Here is a 19,987-nt window from a genome sequence, read left to right as displayed (position 1 = left end):
ATAAATGATTTTTTTATTAAGAAAGTACCTACCACAATTGCTCCCTTGCTTAATTTATGGTAAATATCCCTTGCTGAAGGTTTTGCCCCAGTTGTCATTTTTCGTTAGGGTGCACAATGCAAAGTTTGCATTGCGTTGTCTGCTCTTAGCCACATGGACACCTCTTACTACGCGGGTTTCAAAACTCTCAAGTACACTTTTCAGTCATGGTGTAGTCCGAAGCACGAAACCGAAGCCGAGTATGCAAGTATGCGGCACCGGCAGCCAATCAGAAGCCTGTTTCGTGCTTCGGACTACACCATGACTGAAAAGTGTATTTGAGTTTTGAAAGCAGCTTAGAAACGGAAGTCCGCTTGGCTCTAGCGGTTTGCTTGCGGCTTTTGCTTTATTGAATAATTCAAAGGTTTGATTTAAAAAATATATATAATTCTTGAAGAAGTTGTCGGCCACCCGTGCCGAGACGTTTTGAAAGTTGTTAATGGGTTTATCTTGTACCCCAACAGTTGTATGCCAGATGTAAAGGTTGTACGCCCCGGGCCACCGGGCACACGCTATTTCAAACACTGATAAGTAGACAAGGTCACTGGACCTTGCTGCGTTAAAATTCTTCACGTACTTTCAGAGAAAGAGCCCTTAAAAATGATCCGTTTGCAAGAAAAATAAAACCCAGCGGAATCCAAATGTATCTTTTATGATCAAAGTCAGGTGCCCAAAGTCATAAATGACTTAACATCTGGCCCGGGAGAAGCATGATGTACTACAGCATGTTGCTCTGCTTTGCCCTAACCTCTTCGATGTCACTATCACACCGACGAACATGATTAACGCACATTGTACACATTGACAAAATATTTATTTTACACAGTGAAGTGTTGGAAACACTCATATCATGACAGAAAAGATCCATGTGATATAAAAATGGGGGGTGACATCCGGAAAGTCATGTGCCATTTGTTCGTTTACGGCCTGCCTCGGCGATGACAGCTCTCATCGCCGAAACATTTGAGCATATGATAAACACCATCCGGTAATGTATACTCTCAACACAGAGAAATGTCAACACCCAGTTGTCACATGTTGATGTACACAAGAGGAGCTTTGGAAGTGATGGAGGCCATCTATCATGTCCGACCCCCCAAAAAATTTACTTCTTCTTTCCGCCTTTCAGAGTTGTGTCTAACCCTTGGATGTACTTGCGAGGAATTCCATAATGATCTGAAATGACATATTAGAGAGAACGTTGACATACAACAACCAAACGGATTTAGCTGCACAATGGATGTAATAGAACACAATATAATACATATTGATTTATATAGCACTTTGTAAAACAACGAAAATTCCGAACCTAGCAGCAAGTGTCCAACTTGTTGAATCTGATTTCCTTGAATCTGGACCAGGACTTTGTCTTTGGCCCCGGGTATGTCTTGCACGACTGAACTGGCTTGAACTCTGTGCTGCAATTCAGTGGCGACAGCAGAAGGATCCAAAGCGTATACCTCCAGGTTTTTTATGACAGTCACCTACACGTAGCACATGAAAACCATTACGATGAAAAAGTGGGGCAATCAGGCCAGTCGTTAGTCAGGACAATAGGAACACTCAGTGGAGCCGCAGGGAGTAGACCTCTCCTCCCCCCAACCTGACAGCAGGGACCTATCATAGCAATGTCCGGCACCACCATGTCTGGACAGTAGGGGGAGATATATATATATATATATATATATATATATATATATATATATATATATATATATATATATATATATATATATATATGTGTGTTTACTATGTTTACAGTTTATCGATGAAAAGGTTTCTTCAGCCGTCTTCTTTGAAGGTGTGGGATGTTTCACTCCTCATCCGAAGAGCTTCGTCAGCGAACTAAAATTGTGCTGGTAACTCTGGATATATATATATATATATATATATATATATATATATATATATATATATATATATATATATATATATATATATATATATATATATATATACATATATATATATATATATATATATATATATATATATATATATATATATATATATATATATATTAGAGGTGGCGGTCCTCAGTTAGGTCCCTGCTCTAAGGTTGGGGGAGCAGTGGACTACTCCCTCAAGCTAATCTGATTACTTCTTTTGTTGTGTCTGATTATGTTCGATGACTGGCTCTGATTACTGATTGGCTCTGGTATCACCTCATCAGCTTGACTAAGTCTACGTGGTAACGACGTAAGAAGTCTGTTGTAATCACGATCCAAATTAAAACTCAAACCACCGTGGCGATTTAGTGAAGGGTTTTGCTGTTTTACAAAAATTGCTTCCTTTACTCCCCTTTCAAACCATATATGTTCTTTAGCTAAGATTTATTTTCTGTTATATTCACATTATATATTTACAGTTCTAATTTACTAATAGAGAAAAAAGCTTCAATTAGTGTTGTGTCGTTCAGTTCATTTTTAAGCTTTCGTTCTTGCATTAATTTTTATTAATTATAGCATAACCGTGGTCGAGACAGAAAAACCACTTGCCCGGAGGCAATTTTGCAAAAGTGCTCCAAATTCAATTGATGATTCGCAGCTGAGGGAATGTGAAGCTTCTAAAACCGCATAGATTGGGCTATCAAATACTCATGGTCTTAAGTCTGGTACAACGACAACCGAATACAAAGTAGGTCAACGTCATGTATCAAGTGATCTTTGGGATACATTGTCTACCTGTCCATTATCTCCACCACTCAACATAAGTTTTAAACCATAAAAAATATCACCAATTGCAAGAGAACAGTGAATTTCTGCATCCGGTTCAGCACATCAAATGGGAACCAAATGTACTAGACCTGTACAGTTGATGGGTTAGATTCAAAGGGATGTCGGTCACCTTCTTATTGGAGCCGCGGGAAGCCACAGAGACATCAATAGGCTCGATACGTCCTTTCTTTACTAGCGGCGTTTGTCCAGGAAACACTATTTGATAGCATTCCTGCATTCTCCCCAATGTTCTGTAAGAACAAGTTCAACATCAATGTTGCATCTCTTCCAAACAACCACAACAATAAACCCATTGTTACGCTTATGCTTCCTCGACACTTCAATCGCAAGTGAGGATGACAATTGGACACCGGACTTAATGTCAATATTTTTATGACGTGAGCCGTAATGTGTGTCATATTCATGTGATGGAGACTCAGCCGTTATATTATTATTTGGGATTTGTTTTCCTGTCTCTGCTATTGAGATTCCCACAGTCGTGCTGGCATGGCGCCACAGACAATCTGTGGAAATTGGCCATGTGCATGCCTGACACTTCTGAAAATTAAGTTACACCGTGATGAAATCTTTGTTTGCGCCTTTCACCCTTGTGATGTCACGAGAGGCTGTGTCCTGGAGGGCAAATACATCCTCCTAAGATGGCTCCACCCAGAGAGAGTCTTGGCCCCATCTGGTGGAAGGCAGCAATTAAAACCACACACCTGCAGCTGATCAGGGCTTGATTGGCAAGCAAGGCTCTTAAGGCAGAGAGCCTCTGAGTGTGGAGCTTGGGGAAAGACAAGCTCGATTGCTGTGCTCTGTGAAGAAGTTGATTGCTGCGTGGAACTCATTGCCAGTTGGGACCACACGACTGGACACTGGATTTGAACCTAGCTAAGGTGGCTAGGCTACATGAGGAGGACGTCAAGAGGGGTGAGGCCTAGAGACTCTTGGAAAAGAACTCCGTGTTCAGTTTTACCTCAGAAGAGACTTTATTTGGATTTAAGTAGCAGAAGAGACTTTATTTGGATTTAAGTATCAGAAGAGACTTTATTTGGATTTAAGTATCAGAAGAGACTTTATTTTGATAGGTATTGGAAGAGACACTATTCAAACCTTTGTTGCTTGTGAATTCCCCCTGGAACCCTTGATTAAAACCTTTTGTTTGTATCCAAACCTGTCGTCCATTGCACTTCTTGTCCTGTCCCGATGAGAGCTAGCCTCTCATGATATCACAGCCTATAGCAATAAGATCGGCCCTTCCATCCATGATCAATATGCACAGGGATTTTTCCCAAGTTGTTCTTACATGTGTGGACATCCTATGACGTTTCACATGGATTTCATTTAACTGGAACAAGTCTGGAATCTCATTTGTTGTCACATGCGAACCTGTCAGGACTGCAGTCAAGATCATCTCAGTTTGGATTGATAATAAAACTAGGCCAAAGTTTACATTTTGGAACAAATAGGACAAGATCAGAAAACTTTTATTTGTCTGATTTTTCTGAAGAAATTCCCAATTTAGAGACGCAAATTTATGAAAGGGAAAAGTAGAAGAAGAAATGAAATGGGCAATTGTTTTGGTCAATCGAAGGTGAGATACATTGGCGTTTGCTTGAAAAGTTCTGAATACCTTTAGTGAACAGACAATTTCAGTTTCCAAACTCCCGGTCAGTTTACCATGTTCTGATTGGTGCTGGAAAGGCTCGATTCCACTCTGAAACGCTGATGCTGATAGCTCCGAGATGTGAGCCCATACAGTTCAGAAAGCTGTATGGGCTATATCCTCAGATCTAATTGTGGTTATAATGTCAAACGTAAGTGAAGTGCTCTTTGCTCTTATCTTTTGGTCGATAGATTTTCAACACACAGGGATTCCCATCCGGACAGAAAAAAAGTCCACAGGGTAGGAAATTAGGTTTCATTTAGGATTCGATGTGCTTGAGGATTTAATTAAAACTAAAGTTAGGTCTGTGAACATTCCTTCTTTATTGTGGCTATTCTGGTGAAAAATCAAGAAAACAAAATGTGCTCGGGTGTGCTGCAAATGCAATCTTGGCCTTTCATTTCACATATGTTTAGCTGTCTGCTTTCATCTGCCTGCATGTGCATCCAAAGGAAATAAGATTTCTCCTTTTAACAACAACAAAAGTGTCACCTTAAAACACAAATTGACAACACACTTTCAATATGAATACTAATTACAAGTGATGCACATATGTAGTAAATATTTTTTTGAATCAGTGACTAATTGTGTAATGGACAAATGAAGCTTCATGAAGTATCTGTGTTTATTATTGACTGTATGTGGCCCCCCCTGGTTTAAAGTGAGAGTTTTGAAAGGTGCTTAGAAATTAAATGTATTATTATTATTATCATTAAGATGCAGTAGAAATTTCACTGCTCTAGTGTTTATCTTCAAACCAAGAGTATCATCTGGAGGATTAAAAATAATTAAACGGATAAACAGACAAACACAACAAATAAACAAATAAATAAATACCTATATAAATAAATACAATTACAAATACTTCATGAAATGTTTTTTTCCAGCGCATTTTCCAAGTATCAAAAATAATACTTGTGTTGCAAATTATGGGGACAAAAATAATGTTGATCTTTCATCTGAGGGACAGACAGAGAAGGCCGCATTTGTTTGTCATTGATAAAACAAGAGGCAGATGGAATTAAATTATGAAAATGTGTGGCTATGGGGGTTTTCTTTTTTCTGCCCTGGTCATGACTGCTGAAAACGGAAAGCCATTGTATAAACAAAAAGAAGACATTCCAGTGACAGTCTACAGTCCAATGAATTTGGACCCAGTTATTCGTTCTTCATTAAAGGTGATTGTCAGTGATTCAAACCTTCTCCAGACTAATATACTCTGCATGTTTTCCGTCTGTTGCATTATCGAACAGCTGAGATGATACACCAGCTCAAAGAGGGAATCAATGCACTGTGGGACCTTGTCAAGCCAAATTGGATTGGCTTCGTGCCCTTGTCCACGAAGCATGCAGGAACCTCTGTCAAAGGCAATTTTCAAAGCCACCCTCAACAACAATTACAGTCGCAGAGGAACCAACCACCGGCAGGCACAGGAGGACCATTTGAGGATAATGCCAACACCAGAACAAGGGGGGCAATTCAAAATGGTACTTTTCAGACATTTCGCTTCACATACCCTACATTTGTTCCACAAGGAACTAAACTACAGTAAAGTCTCGTTATATCGATATCGGTTATATCGATAGTACCGCTTATTACGATATTATTTTTGTTTCCCTTGCACATTTCTAGTCTTTTTATGTATAATTAGTACCGTTTAGTACGATACCCGGTTGTTACGACAATCCGGTTATTACGGTGCTCCTTTTCATCCCCCGCCGGCCATTTTTGTTGTTTACATCGATATATCCGTCGCGCCATTGGTCAACTTGGTCACGTGTCTTGTTACGGGAGCCGCCATCGGTCGCGCCATTGGTCGACTTGGTCACATGAGCCGCCATCGGTCGCGCTATTGGTTGACTTGGCCGTGTGACTTTGTCACGTGACACGCCATCGGTCGCGCCATTGGTCGACTTGGTCAGGTGACTTGGTTACGTGCCCAGCACTCGTGTAGCAGAGCCATTTTCATTTTCAGACGCTAGCTCGTGTGTAGCAGACGAGATTGAAGTGTTTGTGTTAAAAGGTAAAAATGGGAAGCAGAAGAAGATTGATGACTTTTTTAAATTGTATACATAATACAGTAAGATGTAAGCGTTGCAGTTTCCCTGTTGTGTTATGTACATGCCCACTGTACTGTATATGAATGCAATCGTTTTTTGCAACAATGTTTCTTGTTTTGTCTGCTGAAGCGCGATGATTTTGAAAATTATTAACATTCCATACTGTGTATTAAAGGACAGCCGATGTCACTTTTTATTCAAATGCAAATAAAAATGACTTCACGCCAAGACGTCTTGCATTGCTTGTGAATCCAAACAATAGCTTCAGATTCGGATAATATGCTTTCTTGTTACACATCCAGTTATGAATATGTTTCAAATACACTGTAGTTCTGAAGATTAAAGCATACATGTTTACAATCATTAAAGAATTATATGTGCCATTTTGAGGCAACATTGGGGGAACAAAAAAGGGAGCTAATGGCCAGCTCCGTTTCTTATATGGCGCTTGGCTGCCCTCTTTTGGCGGCTTTTGTTTAATGCAGTTCGGCGCAGGATCGGATATATCGATAGTCCCGGTTATATCGATATTTTTTCGGACTCCCTTGAGTATCGATATAACGAGACTTTACTGTATATGCAGTCCCGATGTTATGTTTGCCTTTCGAAACAAATACAGATGTAACTTTGATTTACTTCTTTTTCGCGCGGGACAGAATGATCGAAATGAGATTTGAAGACCTGTTTTTTTTTATCACTGGAGCAGATGAAGTTCCTGCCTTCAGTGTGGACTGCTGTGAACAGCCTGAGTGCTTGTGCAGTTTGCTCTCGGCATCTGCCTGCATAATGTGTTTGTACCCACCAATAGCTGTAAAACAGGAGAACGACCTGCACCAGATGCTTTCCTAGGCAATAGGAGATTCCTTGGGATTTGGAAAAAGTGGAGCAGTACTTTACAGTTTGTCAATGATATTTTGAATCGCTCTAGCCCAGACCAGGTCCTTTGCCCAAAAGTCTGTTGCATTTTCTGATGCTGAGCTGTTGCATTTGTTGAATTTTGAACATCTTGTGGTTGCTTGGGGCTCATGTTGTTCAGTGGCCCAAATTTGCATGAGAATGTGGTTGTTTGCTGTTCAAACTAGTGATATACACTAATGTATGATGTTAATGATATAAAATAAATACAATACAATACATATTGATCTATATAGCGCTTTAACAAATGCTGAAGCTGCAACAAAGCGCTTAACATGGACAGCTATCATACACAGGAAAAAAACAGTCACAGTCAAGTTAGTAGAAAGCACCAGGGAGTGAAACCAAGATCAAATTGGAATCATGCTGAGTTGAATGCCAAAGAGGACAAGTGAGTTGTGAGACGGGTTTTAAAGATGGGCAGCGAGGGGGCTTGCCTCGATCCCCACTGAGCCTCTGATTAGTTTTTGGCACACCTACATGCTCAGATGGCTTGCCATCAATAGGAAGATAGTACCTTCCTACTGACGACAGATTGCACGCGGTGCACATAATCATGATGTTGTGTCTCGTCTTTAAAAAGCAGCTTGAGCAAGGTTGAAAATATTGGAAAGTACCCAAAGAATTTCACGTCATTTTACATTTGTTGACCACAAAGCTAGTAGGAAATCAAGCGTGTCAAGTGCTATGATGCTTGCTAAAGTCTGAACCAAAACTTAAAATTATCATGTCACCAACAATAACAATCATTATTCTTGACTTCAGATGTGAAAACTAGTTATTCATTAATTTGTTGTACGTTCTGTATGTAATATGTGGAGGAGATGTAACATTCTCATGGTTTCCCCAAATTCATCACGGCTCTTCAGAGGAAACTAACTACAATATGGCCTGGGGCGAAAAATGAGTTTGACACCCCTGTCGTAGACTGTATTGCGCATGGTCATTAAAAGTAGCAAAAATGTTTTGTGTTCAATAAAAGAAGACTTTTTATTTGTTTTAATTCATGTGGTGTCATGTAGTGCCAATGCAAAATCACGGTGCTTTACCTGCTGAAAAGCTCATCCCACTTGACAATCTCAATGTCCTGGTACTCTGATTTCTCAAGCAAACAGTCACATAGTGTTGGGTTGATTCTCACGTAACTGATTGGGGAGAAAAAGAACATACTAAATAAGTGCCTCGTTTCCCGTCGCGAAGCATAACTCGATGGCAAGGCACATGCTGCCTTGTTAAGCTTCCGTGGTCTAATCAGTTTAACTTCCCTTATCACTAATCATCAATTTATCTGACACTTGAAACGACAGAAGCCACCATTTTGGAAAAAAAGGACAGAAATGCCCCTTCGGATTATGAGTCACACTTTAGCATTTTAGCTGATTACAGCAGGATCACATGCCCCAGGGATGTGAATGTCAGTGTCCTTTTACCAACTACATATATATATTGAACCCTGAAGGAAGCCTATGCCCCTTAGTACGGTTCTATTCTCCCAGCCTTTATGAGTGACTGCCGGGAACAAAATTTTCTTTCCCTCTTGCCTGTTGACCAAATGAACAATTTCATGAAATGTAAATAGTGTGTCATTTTCAATCAATCACCTACAAAAATTCAGTTTTGTGGAAGTGAAGCCTTTTGAATGCATTCATGACTTAGCAAAACCGCATGAATGTTTGTTTGCAGACATTTAAAATGTACTTACTTCTTATTAGTTTTATCCACCAAGTCATTCTTCTTCACATACTCAGTGACAATGGTTCTCACCTCAGCAGGCTGGAGTGTCACGCCTTTCCTGTGGGAGCACCAGAAAACATAATTTCTGAAAAAAAAAAAAAAAAAATCAGAGCCACGAGGCGTGACTGTATCAATCATTTGGTCATGCACTCACGTGACCCCGTGCTGACCTGCTAACAAGGATTTCAAGAGCTTGGCTTTAACAAGGGCAGAACAACCCGTAAGGATTCAGAAGAGACGCAAGAGCAAGATTTCTGCTTGGACGAAGAGCGCTCATCAACTCTTTTTTGAATTTCAATTGACATTACATTCAAATAAATAATCTTTCGAACTAAGAACCATTTTGTGCCAAGCACATCAGCATTTTGAGTTCAGTATGCCATGATTGATAATGCAAAAACAGAAATGGACTCCCTTGGTTCTGTGCATGATATTGGCAAGTAAATTGCAAGATCTGCCCTTGCGGATGAAGCCGTCAGCATGTGATGTGGGCAAAGTCTTAGAGCAAAGCAATACTGCATCATACATCGCATATGTTCATACATGCTGCACCTTGTGTGCGATAAGACAGGTTAGTAAAAGCAAAGCAATAACAGAGAAGTCATTTAGACACGTTCCTACACATTCTGAGAGAGCAGTTTACAGTGGGATTTTTATTCCAACCCTATCTTGAAAAGCAGGGATGCATCTGGGAAATTTTAAAAGGTTGCCAGTTGACCCTCCTGTGTCTGAAAAGGGGGCCAAATTCTAAAATTGATGGGCCTGATTTAACCACATGCCGAAGTATACAAAAACTGATTGAAATAAAACAAAAATGTCATTGGTGCATGATATTTCTAAATTGCAAATAAAATAATATTTGACTAAAATCTATTTTGCTAATAGATAACCAATTGTATTTGAAGACAAATAATTTATTCATACATAAAATAAACAAACCTTTTCTATTTTCTTTAGTTACTACACAATCAATCCCGTGCTATTTTGATATTCTAAGGTGTTACAGAAAAGAGAGAACAGACTTAGCACAATATTTCTTATTAGTGTCTACTTAAATTTTTTTGTAGTGAATATTTGCAATATGCTGCAACAGCTCTGAAATAATTCCCATTATCCACTAAATTCGAATCATTAATAGCAGTTTTCTGAAACGAATTGTCACTAACCCCCCGTTGTTTCTAAAAAAATGAAAGTATCTTTGTTTGCTGTGTGTTTTGAATGGCTTTTAGAGTTTTACTCCAGTTCTCTTGCTCCATATTGCAACCATCTATGTCGATGTAAATACTGCAATGCACCATGGGTAAATGAATATTCAATTATCTCTTTCGGCAGTTTCACGACGAAAGTTATAACCTCTGAGGGAAAACAAACAGTTGTCAATTTCTGTCAAACTAAATTTGTTCATTTAGCTATTTTGACAGAAGTATCTCATATGTGGCGCAGATCATGTAGCAATATGTGTCAATCGTAATAGAGTCCAAAGTTGCGCCAGTGGCTGTCAAAATGCGTCAGTGGCGCAACGGTGTGGCCCAGATGGATCCCTGGAAAAGTCTATCACAGCATATCCCAGGCAGAGTCTGAGTAAAATTCAAGGAAAATACGAAACATGTGGACACTTGCTGAATCATAAGCTTTCCTGAACCCATAGGGACGTGTTCTATTAAAGGACAACCGACTCCATTTTTTTGTTTCCTAACTGACATCAGAAAAATGTTTTATAGCATCTAAAACACCCAAAACACGCAGGCTGATATTTTAGTCAAATGCAAAACACCAATAAAAATGACTTAAAGTGTCCAAAATCTGCTACAAATCAGCTCGAAACTGGGGATTTTCAGAAAGTCGCCCCCAGTTCGTGACGTCACGCCTTGCTCGAGAATCAAAACAATGGCTTCAGATTCGGAGAAGATGCTTTCTTGCTACTCACCCAGTTATGAATATGATTCAAATACAGTAAAGTCTCGTTATATCGATATTCAAGGGAGTCCGAAAAAATATCGATATAACCGGGACTATCGATATATCCGACCCTGTTTGCATGTAATTTTCTCCGTGCGTGCATAGAAATAGTATCGATATAACCGGGACTATCGATATATCCGATATCGATATAACGAGACTTTACTGTAGTTCTGAAGAAGAAAGCATAAATGTTTGCAAGCGATTAAAGGAGTCCTCCCATATCAATTTGAGCCGTCAGTGCCAGCAATGTAGAAAATGCAAAAGATGGCGCCCAAGCTCCATTGGAAATGGGCTGATTTGTCTGCTGGGAATTTGTGTCAGCAAATATCAAATAGTAGTCTTGGTGCAACACACAACGATTCACCATCGCATTATTTATGTGTTTTCCTTCTAATTTCGGCATCAACACGGATCAACACAAAGTTTTCAGACCAAACAAAGTCCCGCAAAATGCATCGTGTGTTGCTTTCTCGGTCAGGGGGCGTTCCAAATGCGACGTCACATAGGGGATCGTCATCAACTCGAAAACAAGACTTCCTGAATATTCAGCGCGAGTCTTAAAACGTAAAATATAGCTATATGCGGTGGAATCTTAAAATATGCTCAGTAGAAGTCATTTGAACTGATTTTACTAATTATGGACACAACTTGTCCGGAGGCGTCGGTTGTACTTTAAGTGCCATATTGGGGAGTGAGAATACACATCTGCACACACTTTTTGTCTGCATCCTGAAAAAGAGGCTGCAGTCGAGCTGACACCGAATATAAAGTGGTGACCTCAGGCGGATGATACAGTCCTTCTATGAGTGGAACCTCTTCAACGACTCTCTCCTCAGGAATGGAGAAGCGTAGTCTATAAGTGACACACATAGAGGAAACACATTAGAAAAGTATTTTCAGCTCAAAAGTGGGTGTCTGTAAATTGCAAGCTCACTCTGGGCTTTTCCAGTCCACCTCGACAATGCTCTCCACGCCCTTTCTCAATTCTTTCACACGTACGATATTGTGCTGCTGCTGCATGACATGCAGGAACTTGGAAAGCTGTATGAAGATTCAAGTTCAAAGAAAGGTTTGTGGGATTCCAACTGACTCATAAAATGACCAACGTGCAAGTTGACACATACCTTTTTATAGCTGGACTTTTTTATATCTAGCTGTTTTCCGCTCGGGCTGTGGGAAAAAAACAGTATGTGTTTGGTAAGTAATTTAATTTGTCTTGTGCGCTGTGTAAGTGATGGCCGAGTCTTTACCAGCAGGAGAACATGTGGCTCCGGAGAAAAGTGCTTGTCAGCAGAGGGAGCTCTGATTTCTTCACTTTGCTTTTGAGAGCAAGAAGGAAACACTGCCAAAGTAAAGCATCCATGACCTCTGTGGAAAAGAAAACAACAACAATAAAAATAAACATGGTGATACCAGTTGGCAGCATTTTCACCTCTGGCCACAACAAAAAATACCATCAACAGAACGCTATCATGTGGTCAGGAAACAGCTCCGCATGCATCACAGGATGCCCGGCAACCAATGAGTCAATTTGCTATATTTAAATGGAATGTTGCTCACTGTCTCATGTCAAGCTGAGGGGCGTTAAAAGAAGAGACGTTAGGGCAAATACAAATACACACAGTAGCATCCCTTAAGTAAATTAGAGAGCTGGCTACCTTCAAAAATTCATTTCCAGAACAATTTAGCCGAATTTCTATCTTTTTTACATTTCATTAGAAAATTTACAGCGGGACTGCACATGGGAAAGTGACTTATTCGTCAAGCCACAGAACACAGGCATTGCCAAATTTGTAGATCAATATGCCTTGATGCAGTGAAAATATGCACATAAACACAACAAACATATCTTTTGTGCCACTAAATTGTCATTTATAATTAAAGTACAGTTACAGTGGAATGCAACTTTTTTTACTGACAGCTTTGTTAATGACGATGGATGTTAAGATAGTTGTAATACAAAAACTACCTTTTCCACATCATTTTGGATTGACGGTTTGCTTTTAAAGGACAATGTTTAATTTACAGTGAACCCATATTAATTATGGTTATTGTATCATTAGGGATAGCTGACAAAAAAATCTCCATGCAGGCACACTTAGTCCACCGATTTCTGAAAAGTTCTAAACAGCCTTCAGGTTTTGCTAGTCAACAACAAAAATGTCAGGAAAAGCTTACTAGAACACATGACTTATCAATCCATTCATTATCCGAGCCACTTCGCCTTACAAGGGTCGCGGGCCGGCTGGGGCTGATCACAGCTGACTTCAAGCCACACCCTGAACTGATTGCCAGCCAATTGCAGGGGACACAAACAACCATTCATGCTCACGTGCTCATTAATTTGAAGTTGTCTTATATTCACTGGGCATTCGGAAGTTTATGGTGAAAGCATCACGTTTCCTCACTCAGGCTGTTTGCGAATCAGAGGAAAACAGGGACTTCTATTTTTCATCCGAGTCCAAAGTTTAGGCATATTTTATGATGAAATTGTACACAAACATTAACATGGTTGTGAGAAGATGGGCTAAATCCGGTACCTTGTGGTGACCTCTGATCTTCCTGGGCCTCATCCCCCACTCCATTGCCCTTTTCAACTTCCCCTTCCACCTGCTCAGCAACAGCAGGGTCAACTTGATCTTTGACCGGCTCGCTTGCTTGCAGCTCCGGCACTGCACTCGGGTCATTTTCCTCCTCTTCCGTCTCATCTTTTTCTTGCTCACCAGCCAGACATTTACAGTCAATCGCATCAGGTGGTTCCACCTCTGCCTCTGGTAAAGTGGGAGGACTGGACTTATCGCCAAGAGCCCTGAATAACAAATTAAAGGGGACATGTGGAAGACAGACTTTTTAATTGCTTATAGACAAATGCAGCGGTGCCTTGGGATAAGTTTAATTTGTTCCATGATTACGTTTGTAACAAACAACACGCGGACTGCACTTTGTTTCTTGAATGAATGGATGAATGCAATTGCCATTAATCTTAATATCGGTAAGAACAAATGTCAGAGGGACTGAGTAGTATGTTAACCACTGCCACATGAAGTTTCTCCGCTTATGATTTGACAGTGAAGCTGTTTGAAGATCAATGCTTTTCAATAACTCCACAGTCCAAACCACGGCCACGACAAAAATAATCCGTTAACTACACTGCACAATAACCCTTTTATTGTGGGGTGTTGAGGTATTTATATATGTATAGCAAAGCACCAGCTTTCTAGCTGTACAATTAATCCCATTTCAAGTGATTGCGATCATAATTTTAGTTATTAAATCAACCTGATTCTTGGTGACATAATTATTCATGGGTCAGCTTTGCTGCACATCTGAACAAACACTCTCCTAACCAGTCATCAGACAACCACAAGGGGCCAAACACAATTTTACAGCTTCATTAAGATACCCAAATACATAAAAAGCAAGAGAGCCTTGCAGCGGGAGTCTTATGAGAGTCGGTCATGTTGAGAGAACAAAGTACATGTCAGCCCTTGATAAATTTAAATCCGTGGGAACATTTTTATTTATTTTTAACATTTTTAAAATGAAAACCTATTCATTTTTTTTTATTTTGGACTGAAGCGGCCAGGTGGACGATTGGTTAACACATCTGTCACACAGTGCAGAGGCGTAGGATTCGATTCCAACTCCAGCCTTCCCGTATGGATTTTGCATGTTCTTCCTGTGCCTGTATGAGTTTTCTCCAGGTACTCAAGTTTCCTCATGAATTCCAAAAAACATGCATGGCAGGCTAAAGGAACCCTCAAAATTGTCCCTAGATGTCATTGTGAGAGCGAACGGTTGTTCGTCTCTGTGTGCCCTGCGACTGGCTGTCAAACTAGTTCAGTGCGTACCTCACCTACTGCCCAAAAACAACCGAGATAGGCTTCAACACGCCCGTGAACATTGTGAGGATAAGCAGATTAGAAAATGCATGGATGGAAATAACATATTTTCTTTGTTAAAAATGTGCAATAAAAATACAGATGTTTCCCTTAATATTATTGTAATTCATAAACAAGATTACAACATTGATAAAAAATAATCATGGTTATCATTTTGGCCACAACCACGGAGACTGAGTGAATTGCACCCACCACAAATAGAGATCCACACAATGACAACTGTGTCAAGTGTAAAATACGAGGTCCATGGGTGAAAATGCTTTTGTTTTTCAAGCTCTGCTTCAACAAGAAATGTCTGTCTAATCACGCAAAGTCATAGCTCCACAGATGATTGTCTTGGCAATGATGGGCGAGTAGCTCGTATATGGGGCAAGGTGCCCTCGGGTTCCACTAGCCCAGATATGGGCAAACTACGGCCCGCGGGCCACATACGGCCCGTTAGGCTTTTTAATCCGGCCCGCCGAATTTGCCCAAATTATAGTAAAAACAGTGTCTGAAACTCATGACAAAAAGTTAGCGGACAACGGGGCAGATAACTGAAAAGTTGCATGGCCCATTTTTCACAACTTGAAGCACAATGAGACAACTAATCACATTAAAAAACATTGTCACAAAGTATAGTTTTTTTTTTTAATCAAGAATGTACCTACTACAAATGCTGCCTTGCTTAATTTACGGTAAATGTGCATGGCTGTAGATTTTGCTGCAGTAGTCGATTGTCATTGTGGCGCACAATGCAACGTTTGCATTGCTTCCTACGAGCCACTAAGCCCCTTTCATAAGTCTCACTTTACAGTTACGGTTTAATGTAAATTTACGTTTTGTAGCGTCACATATGCTGTTAGCTTCTTTTGAATCTTTCTTCTGGGCTAAGGTTCTGTGCATCTATTTTGGAAAATGACATGCAATTGCACAACTTTATAACGCTTGCGAAAGTCCGGAAGAAAGAAGCAGGCTTCTGATTGGCTGCCGTGCCGAGTATGCAAATTTCAACTGCAGGTAGTCTATGTTTGTGTGCTCGGCGACGGTACACGTGTATTGTTTGCGCGTGAAGGCGAGGGCGTCAGTGAGGAGTTTGTTGAGCGCGCGGTCAGGACAAACCATCTATGATTTGGCGGAATTTAACACAAGTAGGTATTATTGAGCTTGAATATTTCGTTGTGTAATAATATGTTTTGAATGTTGAAAGTGATTCCATTTTTCAATAAATGTTGATTTCTTTAACTTTGCCCCTTCGATGGAAACTTATTAAAAACAGACGCAATCTTGATAAATCACAGTGCATGTTATTTTAATCTATTTCCATTTCCTCCTCCAAGTATCTGCGAAATAGTCTGTAAATGCCATATCTTGCATATTCCTTGAGACAAATTTATTAACTGATCAGGGATATTTTTCACATTTGAAAGACAGTTAATAAATTGGGTTGTAGTGTTCTTACTGTGCTATGAGGTTTGTACATACTACATTTAAAGGACAACCGGCACCATTTTTTGTTTTTGTTTCCCACTGACATCAGAAAAACGTTTTATAGCATCTAAAATACCCAAATCAGGCAGGCTGATATTTTTAGTTAAATGAAAAACACCAATAAAAATGACTTCAAATGAATCCGGAAATGGTCAGTTTCAGAAGGTCCCACCCCCCTGTTCGTGACGTCACGCCAAGACGTCTTGCCTTTGATCGAGAATCAAAACAATGGCTTCAGATTCGGAGAAGATGTTTTCTTGTTACTCATCCAGTTATGAATATGATTCAAATAGTTCTAAAGAGGAAAGCATAAATGTTTGCAATTGATTCAAGGAGTCCTCCCATATCAATTCGAGCCGTCAATGACAGCAATTTAGCACCCAGAAAATGTAGAAGATTGCGCCCAAGCTCTGTTGGAAATGGGCTGATTTGTCAGCTGGAAATTTGTGTCAGCGAATATCAAATAGTTGTCTTGGTGCAACACACAACAATTCACCATGGCGTTATTTATGTGTTTTCCTTCTAATTTCGCCATCAACACGGATCAACACAAAGTTTTCAGACCAAACAAAGTACCCAAAATGCATTGTGTGTCGCTTTCTCGGTCAGGGGCGGTCCAAACGTGACGTCACATGGGTATCGTCATCAACTCGAAAACAAGACTTCATGAATATTCAGCGCAAGTCTTAAAACATAAACTATAGCTATATGCTGTGGAATTGCTCAGTCGAAGTCATTTTACAAATTATGGACATAACTTGTCCGGAGGCATCGATTGTCCTTTAATGCTTTAGGTTTAGTATTTCCGGCCCAAACACTCCCTCCAAATGCTCCTGGCCCGGCCCCTCTGTCAAATTTTAGAACCCAATGCGGCCCGCGAGTCAAAAAGTTTGCCCACCCCTGCACTAGCCCCTTCAAAACAGGGAAATTTCAGCTTGACAAGAAATAAACAGGTACTAAGACACTAATAAACACTAAGACACCTGTGACCTCCTATGTTGAATTCAAAGATGAAATCTATGTAATGGACGGATGGATGGATGGATGGATGGATGGATGGAAGGCCGGATGGATGGATGGATGGAAGGATGGATGGATGGATTTTCATTACAAGTTACATAGCGTTAATAACAGTCACTGAAAATGCTTGGTGAATATTCTTAATATGATCACATTATGACAAAACTGCACTTGCTAAGAAATTATGGGTTTTCCTTATCACTAAACATACAACAGTATCACTGATCACCACAAGCAGTGACATCAGTTGAAAAGTGCCATTGTTAATAAATTGACAAAAGCATTTCATACTAATTAACTGTTGCCGCTGTGGACAACCTATTCCAACAGCAATCAGTGAAGCTGCGGCTGGCGGAAAGAAGCCACTTACCAGAGATGATCCATGTATGTGTGCAAAATACACACTCCTCTTCCTTTCATTCCTGAACGTAGCATTTCTGGACTAGAAATTGTAGCAGTGCCAATTGCAATAGGAGCTCTGGAATCATTACAGAGAGTTCTGTCAAAAAAGCATCTCAAACAAGCAAGCAAGCAAAAAAAAAACCAACAACAACCAACAACCAAACAAACAAAAGCATACTTATTATTCACAATGGTAACAGCACAGCGGTCACCCTGTGTTACATCTGGGAGTCCACCGAAAGGCACTATTACACCTGGAAGCATGAGATCTGAGGACACGGAGATAGATGTAACTCCCAATCATTCAAATAAACTATAAACATCTTTTCAGCGCTTTAAAAAGAATCTTACCAGCTCCACCGATCAACTTGTGAAGAACTGCGGGCCATGTCCTGAATGTAGGCAGGGTACCAGGGCAGCGCCAAAGCAGATAAACTGTTAAAATATGAAAATGCACGGATTGATTTAGCTACTTGCCTTTTAGCATCGCATTATTTTCGTGCAGTTTAGCAGCCTTTTAATAACCTGTTGGATAAAGTTGTTTCTCCAGTTCGAAGAAGAGGGGGTTCTTATGACCAACATATAATGTCACAGCGTCTCCCTTGTGCGTATAAATCTTCACAACATTGAAATCCTCTTTGTTCGGGACCAGCTCTGTTAATTCATCAGAAGAAAGAGAAGGGAAGGCTGCTGCAATTTCAGCCTTGAGCTTTCTCCTAAATGAAACCCAGTGTTTTTGAGTGAGAGAATGTAATAGTTCATAATTCATTTCATGCAAAAAGGTCAGTAAGTAGATCATTGAAAAGTAAGTACAAATAATTTGCTTGCAAAAAGCGTCACCCTCTCCCCATAAAAGAACACATTAAATTACCCGGCGGTAGCAGTTTGAGAATTATTTCAGAATTATTGGGGAAACCTCAAGCTAAAGTAACGTTGTTTACCTAGCGACTGCTGAACATTTCACTGGTTACGGTGACTGATTAAAGCGCTTTGGATTTGTGAACTATGTGAAATGTTAGCTCTTGATATTTAGATATAAGCTCTGCGGTCTGTCGCTGTCACTCACCTGTCGGAGCCCTTCATTGCGGTGTTGGATTTTACACGAAACGGTTTTGCAAACATCTTATGAGAAAAATGAATTAAAATCAATTATGGGGAAAAACGCTATAGAATATATTACATGCTAGGTTGGAAAATACAGTGATCAAAACTCTTTTATCAGATACTGATGCGTTGCACTTAGCCGTCCTACGCGTATTAACGTCCTCTGTGAAACAGGTGGAGGGTCTTTTTGTTCCGCTAAGCAAGTGAAGTCGCTACTAGCACTGAATGTTGTTCTTTGCGTGAACGCATTTCATCTCATTGGAATCTGTTTGTGGTTTTGAATACCAAATTTGGAACCAGCTGTGGTTTATTGCGATTAAAAGCTGTTTCGATTCTCATTTACTCATTTGTGACAAGTGATTGCTCTTTGCCGGATACTACAATCCAATCTCACACAAAGATTCTTCACTTCACAGAATAAAGTCGCTGTAAAGTACGCCGTTTTCTAGAGTTGTGAGATAAGTTTGGGAAAGTGAAGGCGTGACAATTCAGATTCATCTCATGCTCTTTCGCTGAGTGTGAGAAAGTAGATTTCCAGTGCTGAAGAACCAATTTCTTGTACACCCAATTTACTTCCTGACAGGAAACAGTGGCAGAGGACAATACAACACAATCTTCTTCTTTTCCTTTCGGCTTTTCCCCTCAGGGGTCGCCACAGCGAATCAATGTCCTCCATCTATCTTGTGCATCCTCTTCTCGCACACCAGCTACCTTCATGTCCTCTTTGACCACATCCATAAACCTCCTCTTCGGTCTTCCTCTCGGAGGACAATACAACAATACAACACAATCGATGAGAAGGTTTCTTCAGCCGTCATCTGTACAAAAGTGAAGGTTTCGGACGTTTCGCCTCCTATCCAAGAGGCTTCGTCAGCGAACTGATACAATATATACATGTATATACATGATACAATAATACAACACAATACATATTGATTTATATAGCGCTTTAACAACAGCTGAAGCGGTCACAAAGCGCTTCATATGGACAGC

At 40.1% G+C, this 19,987-nt stretch overlaps 1 protein-coding gene across 3 annotated transcripts; it reads right to left on the bottom strand.

The window, feature by feature from the left end:
- Positions 1-2: 2 nt before the first annotated feature.
- eif2d (eukaryotic translation initiation factor 2D) lies at positions 3-19,161 on the bottom strand. 3 transcript variants are annotated; one of them, XM_088999823.1, is made up of 15 exons: positions 18,957-19,161; positions 18,416-18,606; positions 18,242-18,325; positions 18,069-18,159; positions 17,859-17,966; positions 13,637-13,905; positions 12,347-12,464; positions 12,221-12,266; positions 12,031-12,137; positions 11,812-11,949; positions 9,103-9,219; positions 8,450-8,545; positions 2,887-3,007; positions 1,349-1,523; positions 3-1,215 (listed from the first exon to the last, which is right to left on the bottom strand). In XM_088999823.1, the coding sequence occupies exons 1-15, from the start codon at positions 19,010-19,012 to the stop codon at positions 1,145-1,147; spliced, it is 1,788 nt and encodes a 595-aa protein (XP_088855949.1). In that variant the 5' UTR covers positions 19,013-19,161; the 3' UTR covers positions 3-1,144. The 3 variants fall into 3 exon arrangements, with proteins under 3 accessions (XP_088855949.1, XP_088855950.1, XP_088855952.1); XM_088999824.1 differs by having other exon boundaries at positions 9,103-9,192; XM_088999826.1 differs by having other exon boundaries at positions 18,416-18,544; positions 18,957-19,114.
- Between the last annotated feature and the right edge of the window lie 826 nt (positions 19,162-19,987).

Source organism: Hippocampus bargibanti, linkage group LG01 (genome assembly GCF_051943395.1).
Source record: "Hippocampus bargibanti isolate YZ-2025 linkage group LG01, ASM5194339v1, whole genome shotgun sequence".
In the NCBI taxonomy this organism is placed as follows: domain Eukaryota; kingdom Metazoa; phylum Chordata; class Actinopteri; order Syngnathiformes; family Syngnathidae; genus Hippocampus; species Hippocampus bargibanti.
This window is presented reverse-complemented; position numbering and strand designations above follow the sequence as displayed.